The sequence below is a fragment of the Acipenser ruthenus genome, chromosome 5, assembly GCF_902713425.1.
Source record: "Acipenser ruthenus chromosome 5, fAciRut3.2 maternal haplotype, whole genome shotgun sequence".
Classification (NCBI taxonomy): domain Eukaryota; kingdom Metazoa; phylum Chordata; class Actinopteri; order Acipenseriformes; family Acipenseridae; genus Acipenser; species Acipenser ruthenus.
The window spans coordinates 74,325,148-74,346,378 of NC_081193.1; the positions used below are offsets into that span (position 1 = coordinate 74,325,148).

Below are 21,231 nucleotides of genomic sequence, written 5' to 3' on the forward strand. Positions count from 1 at the left end.
AAGTTTTTACAAAGGAGGATAAGGACAACATGCCCCACATGTTGACCTGTTCCTATCCAGTTTCAAATAACTTTAGCATAACAGGCAGAAGTGTTAAACAGACTAGGAGATCTTAAAATAAACAAATCCCCTGGGCTGGATGAGATCATCCTAGTATTACTCGAAGAAATGAAAGAAGTTATTTACAACCTGCTGAACAAGATCATGCAACAGTCTCTTGAGACGGGTTGTACCGACAAACTGGAGAATTGCAAACGTAATACCAATCCACAACAAGGGAGACAAAACCAGACCAGGTAACTACAGACCAATAAGCCTGACTTCTATTATATGGAAACTTATGGAAACTATAATAAGATCCAAAATGGAAAATTACCTATATGGTAACAATATCCTGGGAGACAGTCAGCATGGTTTTAGGAAAGGGAGATGGTGTCTAACTAACCTTCTTGATTTTTTTGAGACTGCAACATTGATAATGGATAATTGCAAAGCATATGACATGGTTATTTCGATTTCCAGAAAGCTTTTAACAAAGTCCTGCATAAAAGATTAATTCTCAAACTGAACGCAGTAGGGATTCAAGGAAATGCATGCACATGGATTAGGGAGTGGTTAACATGTAGAAAACAGAAAGCACTGATTAGAGGAGAAACCTCAAAATAGAGCAAGGCAACTAGTGGAGTACCATAGGGATCAGTATTAGGTCCTCTGCTATTCCTAATCTACATTAATGACTTAGAGTCTGGTATAGTAAGCAAACTTGTTAAATTTGCAGATGACACAAAAATAGGAGGAGTGGCAAACACCGTTGCAGCAGCAAAGGTCATTCAAAATGATCTAGACAGCATTCAGAACTGAGCAGATACATGACAAATTACATTTAATAGAGAAAAGTGTAAGGTACTGCACACAGGCAAAACAAATGTGCGTTATAAATACCATATGGGAGGTACTGAAATTGATGAAGGCATCTATGAAAAAGACCTAGGAGTTTATGTTGACTCAGAAATGTCTTCATCTAGACAATGTGGGGAAGCTATAAAAAAGGCCAACAAAATGCTCAGATATATAGTGAAAAGTGTTGAATTTAAATCAAGGGAAGTAATGTTAAAACTTTACAATGCATTAGTAAGACCTCATCTACAATATTGTGTTCAGTTCTGGTCACCTCGCTAAAAAATGATATTGCTGCTCTAGAAAAAGTGGAAAGAAGAGCGACCAGAATTGTTTAAAAGGCATGTCATATGCAGACAGTTTAAAAGAATTGAATCTATTCAGTCTTGAACAAAGAAGACTACCTTGTGATCTGATTCAAGCATTCAAAATTCTAAAAGGTATTGACAATGTCGACCCAAGGGACTTTTTCAATCTGAAAAAAGAAACAAGGATCAGGGGTCACAAATGGAGATTAGATAAAAGGGCATTTAGAAAATAGGAGGCACTTTTTTACACAGAGAATTGTGGGAGTCTGGAACCAACTCCCCACAAATGTTGTTGAAGCTGACACCCTGGGATCCTTCAAGAAGCTGCATGATGAGTTTCTGGGATCAATACGCTACTAACAACCAAACGAGCAAGATGGGCCGAATGGCCTTCTCTCGTTTGTAAACTTTCTTATGTTCTTATGTAATATAATTTTACCCATGGCCTTATCCATTGGCGCTCGATAGCCGCCCCTCTACACTGGCTGAACTATGATGTAATGAATATTGATGAATGATATCTAATGCCAGCGGGCAGGACAAGTGGCACTCTGGGCCACCTTCCCCCAAAGGGACAAGGCCACCTCATGCTGGCCGAACTACCTAATAAAGAAAAAAAACATATCTTGTCAGCGGGTGGGACAAGTGGCACTATGCCCCCCCCCCCGTCCCCCCCCCCCCCCCCCAAGCAGCAGCCTTAAGAAATAATGCAATTGACGAAATAAAGATGTCCCAGATGTCCCAGTGAATAGTTACCATTTCAATAGTTCGTCTTAATATATTTTTTTTCAATTCCCTACTGGTGAGTCATACCATATTTTTTTAGAAAGGAATTTAAGTGAATCCAGTTCAAAAATGAAAAATTATTATGTCTGATCTGAGGTGGGAGGGTGTCGGTGGCTCATTGAAGCGGGGTGGGTTGTAGTGTGGAGAACGGTAGCAGCCTCCAGCAGTAATAATCTCTCCAGGATGGCACAGCGCAGACAGCACAGCACAGCCAGCCTGACAAAGCACACCACGTGCCGCACAGTACAGAACAGAACAGCACTGCACAGCACCACACAGGCCACACCGCACCGCATCACAACACAGCATCGCTAAGACTAGCATGATGCAACGCAGGAACTTGCCTCCGTTTATCCGAATTGCCAATGGAAACAGCAGTTCTATTTCTCATTTTCGCCTCACTTTCGGTTGTAGGAGCAGCCCTCACATCTTCAGTTCCCTAACTGAAGCATTGTGTTGGATTCTCCTAAATAATTTCAAATTGCCATTCGTGCTCCATCTATTAGACGACTTTCTATTAGTGGACTTTAAGGATCAACCCTCTGCTCGTTCTATTAGTATTTTAAAAACTGCATTTTTTTAACTTGGAGTTCATCTATCAGAGGAGGAAACCTTGGGACCTACCACCTGCCTGGAATTCCTCGGGATTGAACTGGACTCCAAGAAAATGGAAGCACGTCTCCCCCAAGACAAACTGTATCAAATTTCAGTTGTCTTGAAATCTTTTCAGGACAGAAAAATTTTGTACTAAACGCAAACTCGTCTACAGGGATCATTCCACAAGGAAGATCATTTGTTTCTTATCTTTTAAAACTAGCATTTTCCTTATTGAAACTACAACACCATGTTAATAGCAATGCGGGGTGCCGGGCTGATATCAACCTATGGTCCCACCTCCTCTCCAACTTGAACGGCATTTCCTTATTTTACAATGACTTACATACCTCTGCCGATGCTGCCCCCTCTCGGGGCTTTGGTGGTATCTCAGGGTCCAAGTGGTTCTACGGGAATTGGCCCCCCGAGATCTCGTCCCTTCCTTCCACAGAGCAATCTTCATCATTGTTTGAATTGTATCCTATTGTTGTTGCAGCCGTAATCTTGAGGCATACATTGTCAAAAAAGGCCATAACATTTAATTGTGACAACCTCTCTACAGTAGCTATTATCAATAAGGGCAGATCCTCTTCCCCAACAATCATGAAGCTCATGAGAAAGCTCACCTGGGTTTCAGGGCTGGGGAACTTTAGAATCTAAGCAAATCACATTCCGGGTTCAAAAAACATAATCGCTGACTCTCTCTCTGTCTCTCGTTTTAATTTTCAGAAATTCCACGCATTCATGTCCAGGGTTCAAGGACCTCATATAAATATTGCTCCCTGTAACATTCATGCCTTACTTCTGAATCTTCCATCATAGAATTCATTACTAACTGCTTTTTAAAACACAATCTCACACTTCCCACCATATGCCAATACTTGTCAGGACTACAGTTTCACTCTCGTTTGCTCAGAATCGCTATCCCTCCCTATCTCGTGTTCCTCGGATGCAAATGCTGCTCCATGGGATTCAACGAACTGCTTCCAAACCTTCATCTTCCAAGTTGCCTATCACAAAGGAAGTCCTGGAATCCATGATCAACACTTTATACTCTGGCTGCTTTTCTCCATACAAAGATGATCTCCTGGAAGCAATGTTCATCTCGGCCTTCTGCAGGTTCCTACGATGTGGTGAAATCACATGTCAGAGCCAATCATTCAACTCATCCTCGGACCTCTGCATAGGAGCTCTCCATCGTCAATCTCAGGTCACGTACTGTTTACATTTAAAACATTCAAAATCAGACCGAGAAAAGAAAGGCGTGTATGTTTATTTATCAAAAATACATTGTATTATTTGTCCTGTTTCTGCTCTTTTCAGCTACCTGTCACTGCGTCCGATGGCTAGCAACCAGGATCCCCTCTTTCTCCTCCCCCCGGAAGAGATAGTCATGTCCTGGAACTGGTTCTTTGACCACCTTCGTCAGTGTCTCCTTCGCGCTGGGCTTCCTCCCGACAACTACTCCAGACATTCATTCAGGATCGGCGCGGCAACTTCTGCTGCTTCCAGGAACATTGCTCCACACCTAATCAAGGATATGGGGAGATGGACTTCCAGTGCATACAAACTCTACATTTGAAAGAATGTCTCGGAATAGTCTATGGACTATTGAAGTCGTCATTTTAGATCTCGGAGGAAGGGTAACCCTTGGCCATGGATTCCCTAAGGTTTCCCCCTATTTTTGGTGAGTAGGGTTTTTTCCCTTACCTGAGCACTGAGTGGTTTAGATCTGCAGGGTGGGGTTGGGGCTTAGGTGGCCTTGTTCTTTTGGCTTGTCAGTATTGGGCAGCGTCATAGCTCCTTGAACCAGGCAGGACCAAAAAGTAATCATCATGCTCTATTACAAACAAGATATCATTCTATCTTGCATCATGTCATACTGGACGATTGGTCAAGTGCATAGTTAACTTTACACATTACCAATGGATCTTACCCGCATGTCCCCAAAAACATGGGTGACGGTTAACTATGTAAACAATTGGCGGTGGCCTTATATTTTGGGGCAAGGTGGCCCCAAGTGCCACTTGTCCTGCCTGCTGGCCGAGTCAGTCTTAATCACTGTATTACATTCATCTTAGCTCGGCCAGCATAGGGGTGGCTATCGAGTTCCGATGGATAAGACCATGGGCCAAATTATAAATGTGAATGTATTATGTATCTGTCAGCTATCATGTTCATGTCAGGCATAACTGTTTGCCAATTGTTCATGTGCCCATCAGGCATATCTTTTGCAATCAATAAATTGTTATTTTCTTACTACTAAGTGGATGTCTCCTTTCTGAAAAAATATTTTCCATATGCTTCTTGTTTTATAGACTGATAAAAAATGTAAATGTCAAACATAAGTAGCCTACATGACAGTATTGAAATATTTTTTACAAACCAAGAATATTAAATTAAGAGCTGACGAGTATGTTGACTTCTTGTTAAATTAATCAACAAACATAAACGTAAACCAAACGTAAACCTTTTCCATATATCCCACTGTATCATATGATTTTAAGCATACAGATTAACCTTCAGTGAATGTACAAAAGCTGGAACAGCAACAAAGTTGGCTTTCTAATATAACTGGAATAATGTATCTCTCACGAAACTATGTAGCCCATACAAGGTATAGAAAAATCCTATCACTTGAAATCCGTGAATGTTTCATACATGTTTGGGATGCTCGTAACCTTTGTGAAATGTATATATGTGTAATACAGTCTTCCTACATATTTTTTTTATTTTTATATTCAGAGGATAAGGTAAAATTTTACTTTTTGGTTCTTGGTGCATCTAAATAAATAACCATTACTTGAACAAGATGTAATTTTGATAGGAATGAATGGAAGCAGCTACTTTACGATCACACTTTTAAATATTGCACAGTTAATGACTGAAATCTTTTATTTGTAGACAACTATTGCTTCCTGATTAATTTGTACCCTTTAATTTGTAACTTCATTGTAATTGTTAATGTGGATAGTGTCATTGCTTCTGGCTGCTACAGTAATGAACTCAATGATAATTTTTATATGCACACACACACACATTTTTATTGGTAAATGTCAGTACATTTGCCAGTATATTATATATGTTTAATGATAATTTACATTTACTTCATACAATCTGCTCAGATTACACTGAAATACACTGAAAATGCCCCTTTTCCAAAATCAGGCCTAGTGTTAATAGTAAAACTAAGCATTAATTGAGCAGCTGCTGACCAATCAGCTTTCAGGAACACTTTGTCCCATTTTCTAAAAGTATAGTGTATGCATTACATGACATTTTAAAAGTATACATTTGTCATCCACTGCTGTATGTTTTCATTTTCTTGACGTCCATCTGCAGTTAAACACTGACTGAAAACTAAACTGCATGACAGTGTATCTTTGAAAGCATTACATCAAATCTATTACAAAAGGAAATGGCATTTGGTATCTGAATCACGCTGGTTAAAATATGAAGATAACCTAAACTTTACTTCAAAACATCCTATTTTAGTTGAATGGGAGTTTTTACATCAATATCGCTTTTGTATCTGTCCTCAAATGGCTCTGCCAATCAAAACTGGAAGCCTTGCAAAATTTTGCTGTTGAATATTTAACATTTTTATAGCATCTGCATTTTTTCCTCTTTTGTCAGCTATGCATGGTGTGTTTCTAGGATACAGGGAATGTTTTTAAAAGCTTTTTTTTTTATTCTACCATCCTTTAATCTCACAGAGTCCTGCACTGTGTCTTGCCAAGTCTTATTACATCATGGCACAATTCACTGAAAAGAACTGGGTGTTATCTTTCTGTCAGCATGAAGTAGTTTGCTGATATATTGTTGAATCAACATTGTAAACATTGTTTGTAAGTGTACAGAAAATGTGTTCCTGTTCTTAAATAAGCTGTCTAAGAGAAGAGTGGTGAAATAGATCCCAAATTCACCTTTTCATCTAGTTTGCTCGTTTCAAAGAATGCCTCGCAAAGCCAGCAGTTAGTAGCAAAATAACCAGAATTTACATTTATCATCCTACAGAAGATATTAATTAGAAAACTATTTATTATTTGTATGCTGTCATTTTTTCTGTCCAGAGAAAAAGCATTATAATAAAGCACAAAGAGGATAATATGCTTGAAATGCTTTACAACTGGTTTACAAAACAATATGCAAAGTTTCTTCAGAAGCAGACAGACTGATGAATCCTACACTGAATGAAATGGAGAGGGTGGATTAAAGTCCCCATACTCAGCTCAACTGCATAGTGCATCACAATCAATGGTTTCAGCCTAAATAGTTTTATTTTTATGTATGTTAATGACTTCAGTCAGCTCTAAAAAGCAGCCTGTTGGTGGTGCTTTGTTTTTATATACTGTACTGTATGACAGATGGTATGACAGATTAATTAAAATTTTAAGCAAACACAGTATGTGGATGATATCATGACTTTGTGTTTACTTAATATGTTTTTACAGCAGTCTGCAAATGTATCCTGACATGAGACTGTGAAAACATGGTGCTTGCAATGCACATTTCTTACAATGGCCAATTTGAACTCTTTTTTTTTTTTTTTTTTGGATTAACACATTTAAACAAATCTTTGGAAATTATGCAAAATTTAAACAGGATTAAAAAAAGGTATGCACTGCATTTCTTTAAATGAGGAAGGTAATCTTAAGGAGAACAAGATGTTAAAAAGGAAAGAAACCAATTGAACAAGAGGATTCAGGTATTTCTTCACACAAATATTTTTAAAGCCTAGAGTAGAATCATTTCCTCAGATGTTACTGTGACTCAAAATAAATTCAAATAGTAGACAATCAGGGCATTTTTCCCATCCTCCAATCAATTCAAGGATAAACTTCATCTCTAAGAGTTATAAAGCTATTGCCTGGACATACTTCTACTTTTTGGTTAAATGTAATGTTTTAATTTATGCTTTTTGGCTCTGTAGAAAACCACAACCTGCTTCTGTCAAGTTTCATTATTGTCCAGAAAGGTTTAAAAATTTGGGGGTTAAACAAAGCGATTACAATTACAAATAACAGAAAGCACTTTCTGAACGAGGATGTATCTTGTTTTCCAAAGGAAACATTGGTGCACAGCCCAGGTCAGTTCTTAAGGAAGGGGATAGTGCATGAAAAGTGCTGAGGAAAGTTAAGTCTAGCCAGTTTGTTAAAGTTATAGTTTATATTTTATTCTTTCATGGTATTAGCTGCCATTATCGTCTTGACAGGAAATGAACATGAAATTCAATTAAACTAGTTTTTCCATGAGCAGCTGGACCTGTTTAGAAAAAAATATATTCAGACACGTAAGCACTGCAAACAAAAAAATAAGTGACATTGTCGTTCATTTTTTTAAATGTATTTTATCTTTAAGTTTTTTTCCTACTTCCAAAAAGCCAGAGTACGGTTTCTGAGTACTGGTGGTGTAATCTTAGATACATTCATGATTGCTTACTTTATTCCAGAATGTACTGCTTGGCTAGACTGATGTATCTGTTTTTTACTCACAGTATATGTTTTCAATATTTAGTTTGCAAATTCCTTGTGATCTTTAAAACATTTTAAAGTATGCAAATATCAACAAGAGACTGCTATTTAGTTAGCTTTTTTTTTCTAGATTTGTAACCAATATTTTATCATGCAAGTACAACTCTGTGCACATGTACAATATTCTTTATCAGCATTAATGGTGGTGGGGGGAATAAACGTCTATAAAGTTCTATTTGAAATGCCAGGTACAGGAGTCAGACATCTGCTGATAATGCTGCATTTTTCTGAGGCTACCATCTTGTAAGCCTGTTGTAAATGTGAGTTGCTGTAAAATGCTATCAAGTAACAAAAAAGTGGGAAAAAAAGATATATTTTCTGATTTTAATATGTCATGCGTGTATATCCTAATACCACCTCAATTAGCTTGCATTGTTGGCTAACGGGGAGGCAAGCAAGTTTCAAGGAATGAGTAAACTTCATTTGGCGAAAGTAAACACACAAACTGTGGAAGAATGTGGTAAACTGACACAGAGGGGTCATGTTTTAGTGTAAAATTGAACATGACAGTGAAAACCAAACATGACATCAAACCAGCAAAGGTCACTCTATACCCATACAAATCCATGAGACTTATACACAGAGCTTCAATTTTAAATGGATTAAATCAAGTTTTTCTCTGGTTGCTGTGCTTGATCTCATTGTAATCAATTAATGGAATGAGACATTATCGAGGATTATCATCCCAATTGTATTGGCCAGCATGTATTCAAAGCAAGCTCAAAGCCAGATAGAGAGATACAGAAAGAAAACAAAAGTCAATTTTAGAGCAACAGGTTGCAAAAGGTAAATTAGGTAAATTTAAATATTATCTGATAAGTTGTGGTTGTCACAATTCAAAATAAAACAGTTTTTCCCTATCATTCCCTTTAATTGTGCTTTGAAATAAACAGAGATGTAATATAGTAACTTCTTAGTTCCATGCCACCCAATAACATAATCATCTTGCCACATCGCACACAGAAGAGACCCAGTGTATAAGGTATTCATTATCACTTTGCACCAGGTTTACCCCTCTTATGTATACACTGTAAATCAAAGTAAAAAAGCCCAGAAAGTGTATGGTTTCTCAAGGCAGTCACTCGTTTGACATATTTAGTTTAAGTTAGCAGCTAAACTATGTATCAGTAGCACCACCCTAAAGTTGTGATTGTAATGGTGGGACATGCAAAGGAAACACAACACATTTTGTATACTTGGGTATGCAATTGTCTGCGTGGTAGCCTCTCTGTCACTGTGCACATTTTATTTGAACTTGAATCGTCATGTACTGTCATTTTGTTTTAAAGGTAGTCCATGTGCCCCAGTTAATTCAGGTCTGACAATCAAACTTAATGTCAATGGTGAAAAGACAGGTCTCAAAAATAGTAACATTTTAAAAGAGCTCATAGAAATTGGGATACAGCTCTGTCTTCTAAGTTCTAATTATTCAGTCTGATCTGTGAGCTGTTTTTGAAGCTTTGCAACATCTATTGAGATGTGTCAAGTGCTTCTACAGATTGTAGTTTTGTTTTAGCATTCAAAAAAAATAATAGTGAAAGACTAAAGTAAAATTATCACCTGCAATACTCCTGTTTCCTACATAAAAACTATATTCAGACCCTGGTTAGCATTAATCTTGGACTTTACCTGACTAGTAGTCCAAGATTCCAGCTAATCAGGGTCTGTGAAACCAGGCATATGTATACTAGACTGTGAAAAATCATGTATGCCTCTAAATATCTTATGGTTTATACCACAAGGGTTATTATTGAGCATTTACAGTATGTATTATGAATGAATTTTAAATCTTAACAAAAAGTGGCACACTACAAAAGTATATACATGGATATTTGAAGAATACCAATAGTGTCAGTATTATAGGTTCTAATAGGGTGCTGTGTGTGTGTGTGTGTGTGTGTGTGTGTGTGTGTGTAGTTCCATAGTTTGTCTGAAACCAGCTTGTCTGCAGGACAACAGCATGGACATATTTAGGAGATGCATACCTCAGCCTCAAAGAGATGTTTTTTTCAATCTCTTGGTTGCATCAGAATCCCTTCCTGTTATACTGTTCTGCAGCTGCATATAATCCAAGACATACGTGTCACACATCGAAAGTTGCCACCACTGGCTGCTAACACTGAAAAGCCACTTAAGCCATAAAAGAGTGTGTAGGTGCCCATATAAGCAGTTGACATTCCGTACTGTATTCCATATAAAATGAGCAGCACAGTTGTTGATGTCTTGTCATTGTAACTGCAGTCATAGTAGAGTTAAACTCTTGAATCACTGAACTAACTAAACTGCTAATTTACAATATAAGCCTAATATGGTGATAGGGTGGCTTCATTTTGTTTTCTATGCATGAAGTTGTTATGGTTGTATTATGGAATCTCTGTATGTTTCACCCAACATCTACAATAAAATGTGAATAGGACATATTCCATGTATATTGTCTGCTAAATACTACTTCCCCATATGGTACTAATATATAAAATCATATTGTAGCTTACACTGCTATTTAGCATTTTCATTAAAATGCTGGGTTGTTTTTAATTATGACACCTTGAAAGCTTTTTTCAAAAACTGCTTTTTTATGATTCCTTCTTTTTTATGTGATTAAATTATGATATATTATGGTAATTGATTAATTAGTATGATTCTTAATTTCCAAGTTTAATTGTTTTTGAATACATCTCGGAAAACAATGCCGGTAGAAGCAATTTTTGTATTCAAAAATCCCAAGTAATTAGTACTAGTTCAAAGACAGAGCATTTTATTTTTACTACATCAACATGTGGCTAGCAGAGCCTTGTTCAAACATGTGGTTTTATTTATTTTTGTGGAAAGGTTAAATGGGAAACTTGGAGAAGAAAAAAAGAACAGAAAGTCATATGCAGAAATTTATTTAGTCTATTGAAAGTTGTATAACTTTCAGTTAGCCCAGTCTTTATGCCTCTGCATTTAAAGTTATTGAGGCGAAAAAAAATAGTCTGTATTTTAACATGGTAATAAATTAGATGGCTGATAAGTTCAAATTATCACATGCATCTCAGTAACTAACAGTTAACAATATGGTGGGAGTCATTTGGCAGTGACCCTGGTCAGGGCTAGTCTTGTACTGTACCTAATTGGCTGGTTTCACAGACTCTGACCCAACATCTTGAACTAACTAATTTGATCTTAGGTAAGGTGTTCTAAAACTATCTCTAATCAGAGTCTGTGAAACCAGCGGAATGCTTATTTAGGTAGTCCAGGATAAGTTTTAATGAAGGTCTATGGAACCCAAATCTTGATCTGCTTGACAAATAACAACCCCAGACCTCTGAATGAGAAATGTTTAAAACAGAAACCATTTTTAAGAAGAAAAAAATATCTTTATTGGTTAAAATAGAGATGATTAATGGCATTTTGTTGCTAACATGCAATAAAGCACTGCACAACAGTGGATTTAATGGAATATCAAATGAACATGCTGTACAACAGGCCTGCTCTGTGAATGAAGATACCTTGCATGTTGCTCTGAAGATAATATTGAAATGCATTGGAAAAGTCAGAAATAATTGACCATAGTGAATTTTCAGTCTGGTGTATTGTAGAATAAATTAGTAACATGCATACTATTAACAATAAGCACCCTTCCGCATCATAATGCATCCTAACCAAAGTCTCAGTGCAAACACCATTGTAGCTCAAGAACTTCTGACTTTCAGTACCCAGTCGTACAAAATACTATAATGAAAAGTTACATTGTCTTTAAAAAAGGCTCAAACTAAAATTCCACAAAAGTGTTTGGTGAATAATGGGCTACACTGGCGTATATCTTTTATTTTCGACTAAACATTAGTCCAGCTCTAAAAGCATTCTTCTAAAATCTCACATTAGTGACATAGTTAGCTTGATTTACAGTACTACATATCTATCACACAGTAATGATTACATCATTAAAAAAACAAAAAAAAAAACATTCACACCAAAAATTAATAATAACAAAAAAAAAAATTGCTAATGCTTAGCAAAAACCCAAATACCATATATTAAAAACAAACCATTATCCCTTCTGGGAATATAAGGGAAATATGTTATATGGAGAAAAAGGTGTGCCCTACTTACACAGCAGGAGTTTATTACACTGTGTATATGCCCACTGTTTCACAAAATCAAAGACAACAAACAAATAAAACTACCCCACATAAATTCAAAGTTTATCAGGAAATTAAAGTAATCTATAATTAAAAAATAATAATAAAACAATATTTTTTTAAACAGGGAACATTAATCAATAAATATGGTGAGTGGGTCTATTGAAATCATATATATTATTAATATGGTAATGACCTAAATTAGTAGTCATTCATTGTCTAGTGGTGGATGTCCTGCATTTTTAAACTAATAAATACATTTTAATGCAAACCCATTTGTTTTACAGCATATAGTTGGAAACTTCAAAAGAATGAAGGTCATTCTGCAGGGTTTCAGGAAGTGATTATGTGAGTCAAAATGTAGGCATTGCTTTAAACCATTTTAAGAGTTATGATATGTTGGGCAGTGTGACATCAAAGTGCAAAATCTCAAAATGGAATGTTCTTGTGTGGGCATAGAAAAAAAATCTCTCTCTCTCTCTCTACCAAACCAGCATAAATGAGACACATCACCAAGGCTTCATCTTCTAAAGAAAAAAACTGGGACTATTTGAATGTGTTTGTTTGTATTGTACTCGCTGTCCCCTGCTGGCATTTTGTTTAGTATCAACTTGATAACTCCCCTAGTTTTGATGTCATCATAATGGATAGTACCTCCAACAGTGTAAGTATATTATGTCTCTGAGTTTACTAGTTCCTAGTCGAAACTATGAAATGGAAAGTACCACCCCTTTCGAACATAAAAGACACCTCAATGCCTATATTCTCTAAAGTGAATAGGGCTAGACCTCAAGGTCATCTGGTCTAGCTCTGCTGCTGACTTGGCTGCTGGCTCTACTCAAGGGCCTGGGGTCCATGAGAGCCAGAGGATGGAGCTCATGTCCAGGTGCTAGTTTCTTATTATCATGGGTGTCATCAGGGAAGTCAAACGCTTGTGCGTGAGAGTTGGAGATGGTGCTGCCAGTTTGTCCTAGGCGGTTCTGTTCGGTGCTGTAATTGGCCCAATTCTGCTCAGTGGCTTGCTTGTTATAGTTGCGGCATGAGTTGGTCCTGTCCCCAGTGGCAAGCTTGTACCCAGGAGGAGACATGGGAGACAAGGGGGCGGTGGGAGAGGAGCAGCCATTGTAGAAGGCATACTTTGGAGAGGTACAGTCCTTAGATGTCGGGCTCATTGCACCACTAGATGAGTAAGGATCTCTTTTTCCCTTCACACGATCCTTTATGCTTTTGAAAAAGACATAGAATAACTCAATCACATTCAACACTAAGGACACTAAAGACACCACTAACATGAAGATGATAAAGATGGTCTTCTCAGTAGGACGAGAGAGGAAACAGTCTACTTGGTGTGGACATGGATCCCTCTTGCAGGTATATACAGCCTCCAGACTAAACCCATAAATGTACCACTGTATCAACAGGAAACCAACTTCAAAGAATGATTTAAAGATAATGCTCACAACGTAGGTGCGCAAGAGGGCACCCTTCATCTTTACCTTCCCATGCTCCTGCAGACCATACTTAAACTTCTTGATTTCAATCTGCTTGAGGGGCAGGTCCACGTCGCCACCATCATTCTGGACCGCTTTCAGTTCCACCTCTTTCTTATTCAATCTTTCCTCTTTTCGCATAAGGTAGAAAATGTGAGCAAGGTAAAGTAGTGTTGGGGTTGAGACAAATATAATCTGCATGACCCAAAAGCGGACATGGGAAATGGGGAATGATTTGTCGTAGCAGACATTCTCACAACCTGGTTGCTGAGTGTTGCACTTGAAAGCAGATTGTTCATCCCCCCAGGCCGACTCGACTGCCGTCCCCAGGACCAGGATTCGAAAGATGAAAAGAACCGAAAGCCACACCTTTCCTCCTGCTGTTGAGTAGGCCTGGACTTTGTCAAGAAGTCTTCCTAGAGCACTCCAGTCACCCATTTTGACTGAATGCTACCTGTAAAAAACAAGCAGTAAAACAAGTTAGACTGGCATTCATTTTAGATCTCCAACCAAAAAAAAAAGAAACACAATTAGAAAGAAACATTTGCTGAGCAGAATACATCAAAATATTAACCACAGACATTCTTAAGTGACTCATTTTGCAGCATTTTAGTAATCTGAGTAAACCATTAGTTCAGTTGTTTTTATCATAGCATGAGTTTACCTCTTATTTAGGTGACTGCTATGTTTAGAAAGGAGCTATGGATATTTAGAGCAAACTGACTGAAATTGTTAAAATAATAGTGCGATATCTGATTACACCGTATAACAATTTTTTTTTTTTTTGGTTCCTGGGTAGTAAGTGTTATTTCCTAATTGCTTATGCCTCAGAAGTATAGAAAATGGCTATTATTCCCCACAAACTTTGCTTTTGTGACCAGGACAGTGATATTTTGAAATTTACCTATTTTCCAGAACATTCCAGATAGATTCAGTGCTGAGTAAACTTGGAGTAACTTCTAGAACTTTCTAGAACTTTCCAGTAATATAAATAGTAGTATAAATACAGGGGCCTTAAGCCCACCAGTTCAGTTTAGTTCCAGCTGCCTAAGTGGATACATATCTGCATTTTTCTGGAGATGGCATCAAGGTCATAGGAAACTTCAAAATGGTGGCATTCCTGATGGGTCTCCAAGGCGGTTTTACCAAGTTTCCCTGCTATCTTTGTCTTTGGGACAGCAACCACAGGCGGGACTGGCCACAGCGGACCGAGTTCTCTGTGGGGAGGAACAACGTCAAGTGGGAGCCACTGGTGGACCCCCAGAAGGTGCTGATGCCACCACTGCACATCAAATTGTGCCTTATGAAACAATTTGTCAGAGCTCTAGATAAGGAGTCGGCAGCCTTCAAGTACCTTCAAGACTTCTTCCCTAAGCTGTGTGAGGCAAAGGTCAAAGCCGGTGTCTTCGTCGGACCACAGATAAAGAAGATCCTGGAGTGCAATGAATTCCCCAAGAAGCTCACTAGTAAGGAGAAAGCGGCTTGGAACAGCTTTGTGGCAGTGGTTTGGGGCTTCCTGGGCAATCACAAGGCCGAAAACTATGTGGAGCTGGTTGAGACTCTGGTGAAGAACTACGGCACAATGGGCTGTAGGATGTCCCTCAAAGTCCATATCCTTGATGCTCATCTTGATAAATTCAAGGAGAACATGGGAGCGTACTCGGAGGAGCAAGGCGAGCGCTTCCACCAGGATATACTGGACTTTGAACGCCGCTGCCAAGGACAGTATAACGAGAACATGATGGGAGACTACATTTGGGGGCTGATTCGTGAAAGTGATTTACAGTATAGTCGTAAATCTCGAAAAACTACTCACTTCTAAATCTTTTGTAGTCATTTTTGTATTACTTTAGTATAAATACATGTTAATTTGGATTCATATGTTGTTTTTATCTGACTTTATGTGAACGAAAAGACACAAATTTGCCTATTTTCTCATTGGAAATAGGTACATTTCAAAATATCACTGTCCTGGTCACAAAAGCAAAGTTTGTGGGGAATAATAGCCATTTTCTATACTTTTGAGGCATAAGCAATTAGGAAATAACACTTACTACCCAGGAACAAAAATTGTGTTACATAGTGTTATTACATAACCTTAAAGGGTATATCAGCACTACATGAAAAATAAAACATAAACTACCCCACCTTGCTGTTCCGAATGTATTTGGTCATTGTATAATAATCTGAACGCGTCCAAACATTTGCACATTTGCATATGTGTACTGTCAGATGACCACATGCCCAATGAAGCGTTGTGTAAACTATATTACCTCCACGTGGAAACACACTAGTCTGTGTGACAAACATGGTCCGGCTAATTTTCCATAAGGAAGGAACTTGTACCTGCTTTCATTTTGTGTAGCAGAGATCTTTCACATTGTACATGTTTCCTTTGCATGTTGTATTTTGATGTATTATTGTGATTAATATTGCATTCAATAAAAAAAGAAGAAAAAAAATAATAAATATTGCATTTTTTCATCCTTCATATTTGGTTTTATTTTGCATTTCCTGACACAACACATGCACAACCATCTACACACCGTTGAGTGGGAAAGTCGAATTCAGCCACAAATTCCATCTGATCAGTTTCTGAACAATCCGATGTTGAAATATTGTCTGGCATTATTTCGGACGTTCCCTGCGTACAGTCACACTGTGTTGCTGAGGAAAATTAGAATTTAAACTGTTAATGACACAGTGCTGCTATAATTGTGGGTAGGTCCCTTCATTAGTTGGAAACGAGAACAACTCTGTTTTGGATTTTCTTTTCCCCGCAACCACTTACACAGCACAGACGTGTTTTTTTTATTTACTTTTTATTGAATGCATCATTATTCATAATAATACATCAAAATACAACATGCCAAGGAAACATGTACAGTTAGAATATGTCTACTACACAGAATGAAAGCAGGTACAAGTTAATTCCTTGTGGAAAATTAGCCGGACCATGTTTGTCACACAGACTAGTGTGTTTCCACACGGAGGTAATATAGCTTATACGCTTCATTGGGCATGCACTGGTATGTTTCAGAGCACATGTGAGGGTACATGTGGAAGTCATGTTTTTTGGCTCAGAAGAGATGCTCAAGAAAAGTGATTTTGGACATAGCAGTGTGGCATTATGCAGATGTTTGGGCGCATATGGATTATTATACAATGACCAAATACATTCAGAAGAGCAAGGTGGGATAGTTTATGTTTTATTTTTCATGTAGTGCTGATGTACTCTTTAAAAGTAGAGCTGTTTTAACAGTGTTTTTACACATCTCTCAAAGAAGCGCTCCTTATTTGGTGGATATTGGTTTTGTGTCTAATTTTTAAAATAAAATGCACCAGTACAATCATCATTAAAAATGGGTATTATGATGAAATGTATTATAGTGACATGTTTATCAGCTGTTTAGTGAGTTACACAATCAGTTGGACCAGTGTGAACCTCATCAGCTGCATCTGAAAAGAAAATGTCAACCTTCTTGTATTATAAGGTTCTTTCCAGAAGCCGAAAAATATAGAAAGCATTAAAAACAAAACCCGTTTACAGCATGTCATGCTGAAGAAATGGTATATTAATGTATGAATACCTCATGATGAAAACAAGATACTGCATGTCAATATTTTAATAAAGCTAGATTATATATTAGGCCTACTTCCAATCTTTTTCAATATTTCAAAAGAAAAGTAACAAAATAATGCACTATATAACGTTGGGAGCTTGTTAACTGGAGTTCACATGTGGATTAAAAAAGTTGAATTCTATTTGGAATTAGAAAATGTTCAACCATTTAAACACACAATCACAAATCTGAAGTAAAACTTACAGGAAACTAAAGAAGTGGATAAACGTTTTGGCTAATGCCTTTATCAGTGCAGGAAAATAACTACCCTCTACATTAGACTCCCATTTTAATCGTTCGCATCTGGTGGTGGTACATAAACCAAGCATCTGTTGATAATAAAAGGAGCCATCTACACTCAATACAGAGCTGGACAAGTGAATACCGTCTGACCCAAAATATATGAGGAATAAATCCCATTTTAATACATGTAGGTAATAAAGAAATAACGTGTGCGCAGATCAAATCTCACAGCTCAGAATCTACAGTTATTTTTAACAATATGTTTTTAACAATTGTTTTTCAGCAACTATTACAACTATTGTTTATTTTTTATGATTTATTTTTTTTTCTCTCTGGGCTCTAAAACATCCTAAAGTTTATGCAATCATTTATAACACGTTTTTTTTTAAAGGATGATATATAACTTGTTTAAATTTTATCTACGTAGAAACGACTATGTTTTAATGTCTTTAAATAGTGAGAACATGTAAATGTTAACTTACAAATAGATCTGAATTTACTTATTTTGCTCAACGATTCCCTTAAATGAAAATCTCGTGACGTTTTAATATGCGCTGGCTGGCTTTAGTTTATGTACAATCATCTGCGCAAATTAGAAGGGACTATAACCCAAAGCTTTCTGGTGTGCTTATCATTTTATATACAACTTTTCATTATTGGCACCACTGGTTTAGCCAATACTGTATTTAGTTCCTCTATTTAGAAAACTTCAAAGTAGATCATGTCCTCCAGATGTGAACAGCAGACTGTAATCTTTGATTAATTTGTAGTTGTATAGCTTGTTTTATAGCTTTTCAATAATATGCTTTTAAAATATGCTGTTTAACATCCATGAGTAGGATATTTTTGTGCATTTATAATACAAAATAAGTGGAATGACGGTAACAAGATGACGTTGCTTTGAGTTTAGAGTTTGCAAGTACACTGCACGTGAAAAGCCACCATTAAATATTTAACTTAATATTTATATTTGAATCAAAGCTGTAGTTCTTTTACCATACGTGTAGTGTTTGACATTTTGCCAAGAAAAACAAAAACCGTTGTTTAAAAAGTTTTAACACATGCATATCAACTTTATTATTATTATTATTATTATTATTATTATTATTATTATTATTAAATAACAACAAACCCATGTAGAAAACAATTTACATTTAAATAGGTCTAACGTATAGTAAGGATTCCAACAGTAAAAGAAAGCACATATTATGTTATCACAGCATTGTGGTGTACGACTAACTTTTGAGCCGACTAACAGACTGTCTGAAAACGTTATGAAGACATAAAGTAATTAATAGTTTAAAACTTTTTAAACTGTCCTGACTTACCTACTAAGCTTCAACAGAATCACACGAAAGCCTCCGAGGACTGCAGAGTATTTGTTCTGAAACGTTTTACAGTATCTTCTTAAAATCCACGTTTTTGAACAACAGCGGAACCGCCGGTTGTCAAACTTTCCCTGCTTATTATAGCTGTCTCCTTCGGGGTTTTAAAAGTTTGCAGTCACCTGACTACTGACGTAGGAATCTTTCGGACCTCTCACGAAACAACTGTAGGAATTAAAACCAAGAAGTTTAATAACCTTGCGTGAAAATGTAACCACCTGGGTTTTTTTTTTTTTTAATAGAAAGGGATTCCAGAGTGTAATCTTATTGATCTATTGGATAACCCAGAAACACGGGTTATCAATGAATTAATGAGGAACCTACATTATATAATATAATTTTTTTAATGTATTTAATTTCAGTATGATATCAGAGTCATTGAAGCCATGTATATTTGCTACTGTCTTTATTTACTACCGGTTTTACTATAAAGTCTGAAAATACTATATAAGCAACACATTTTAAACAATGTATCCTATAGTGAAGTTCTCTATAGGCTAATAGTAGCTTATACTAAGTAAAAGCATAGCCAATGAATTGAAACGTGGTTAAAGCATTGTGCAAGCATAAAGCACATGTGAGCATGGTAAATCAAACATGTGGACGGTAAAACTTTACCTAAAACTATGGTAAAGAACAGACCATTCATAGAGGCATGGGAAAGTCTAAACAATGTGAATTGCACAAATACCGTGACATCTTATGAAGAGTGAACTAAAATAAAATATCAAATACAATACTGTAATTGCTGTTGGGACTAACAAGATGGAATTAATTGTTCATTATCTCAGCTAACATTTTTATTTATTATACAAATACTGTCTTAAAAACTTTAAAAGTCGGCGTGCCATTCAAATCTGAGTATAAAATGCGTTGCCTGTGTTTATAGCGCCATCTTATGCATATCAATTTAAAAGCAACGGCCAATCTTATGAAGGCAACAATTTAATTTGAGTCGCACATAATGTTTTAGTTTTTATTTGAGCCATCCATATACGTTGCAAGAAACGGCCCATACAAGACAAATGTATTTTATGTTTTTAATAAAGGTTGTCTGTTGGGGGAAAAAAATGTACTCACTGCTCCTTTGCAGCAGGTCATGTATTACACTTTATATGCCCTAAACAAATTTGTATTGGCATTATAAGGGTTAAAAAATAACAGTTAAGATACACCTTAAAACAAAATCTTCCTGAAAACTATTTCAACGTGTACAGAAAGATCATTTTTTACATTTTTTTTTTTTTTAATTCAAATAAAAAATTTAGGAGTAACTTCATTTTTAAGTACATGCAATGCTATTCTGACTATGAAGTTATTTCGACAGTTTGCAAAGCTACTGTGAAAAACTAAAACACGCTTACCTTATACATTACACCCTGTGATAAGTTTAGATTTGTAATGAAGATTATCTGAAGCCTCAGTGTTTTTCGTTGATCGACAGTCTGTGTTAGTATAGTCTCTACAATTAAAACCGTGAAGAACACATTGGATGCCAAACCAGAGTAGTTTTTGTGTAAGTTCTTTGTAAATGTCCACAATTAAATGCTTTTTATAGGGTTTTATGGGGGCTTATGTCTTTTCTTTAAAGGCAGATAACAGTATTGTAATACAATGTTTCTTTGTCAAAATACAGTACTGAGTTAAAACTTTGACTTTGCTTTCTAAGAAAACACAAATAGCAGGGCAACACTTAGTTACGGTGATATTACAGTATGTGCTTTAGGGTATGTGTAAGTTATATAGAGGAATCTTTTCTTGTAAACAATAATGGGGTGATTAAACCCTTTTTTAGGTTGACTGACCTCAGTTAAACTGGTAAATTTGAAGTTGTAAAGACAGTTACCATATTAAAAAATGTGTTTTGATATTTAATTAATCTGTAGACACTTTAGACACTATCACAGACTGTGTCTCGATGTGACAATACTGTCACAACTGGCACATTATTCTTACATATACAGGTATGTCAATACTAAATCTGTGTCATTGTAGTCTCAATTTCACTGTCATTTTAGCTGAGGGATGTTTTTCCCGTGAGATAAGAGTGTCTGTATTTTGCAGACACATATTCATGTGTATTTTACCCTGTGTGACAGTACTGCCAGACACAAAATAACACTGGCTTAGGCTTCCAAACATGAAATGGTTGTAGCATATAACACCACCACAGTTATGTGAAGAATTACCCACCTAAAATTATATGTTATGTAAAACACAAATATTCTGCAAATAATAGTTTATTCTTGA

General features: G+C 36.6%; 1 protein-coding gene across 1 annotated transcript; it reads right to left on the bottom strand.

The window, feature by feature from the left end:
• Positions 1–11,453: 11,453 nt before the first annotated feature.
• Positions 11,454–19,081, bottom strand: LOC117402791 (gap junction alpha-1 protein). The gene is made up of 2 exons (XM_034004250.3): positions 18,925–19,081; positions 11,454–14,184 (listed from the first exon to the last, which is right to left on the bottom strand). Exon 2 carries the CDS (start codon positions 14,166–14,168, stop codon positions 13,023–13,025), a length of 1,146 nt encoding a protein of 381 aa, XP_033860141.1. The 5' UTR covers positions 14,169–14,184; positions 18,925–19,081; the 3' UTR covers positions 11,454–13,022.
• Positions 19,082–21,231: the final 2,150 nt, after the last annotated feature.

Bases quoted from the DNA above. Each gene is read 5' to 3' on its own strand.
- LOC117402791 (XM_034004250.3), bottom strand. From the start codon at position 14,168: ATGGGTGACTGGAGTGCTCTAGGAAGACTTCTTGACAAAGTCCAGGCC.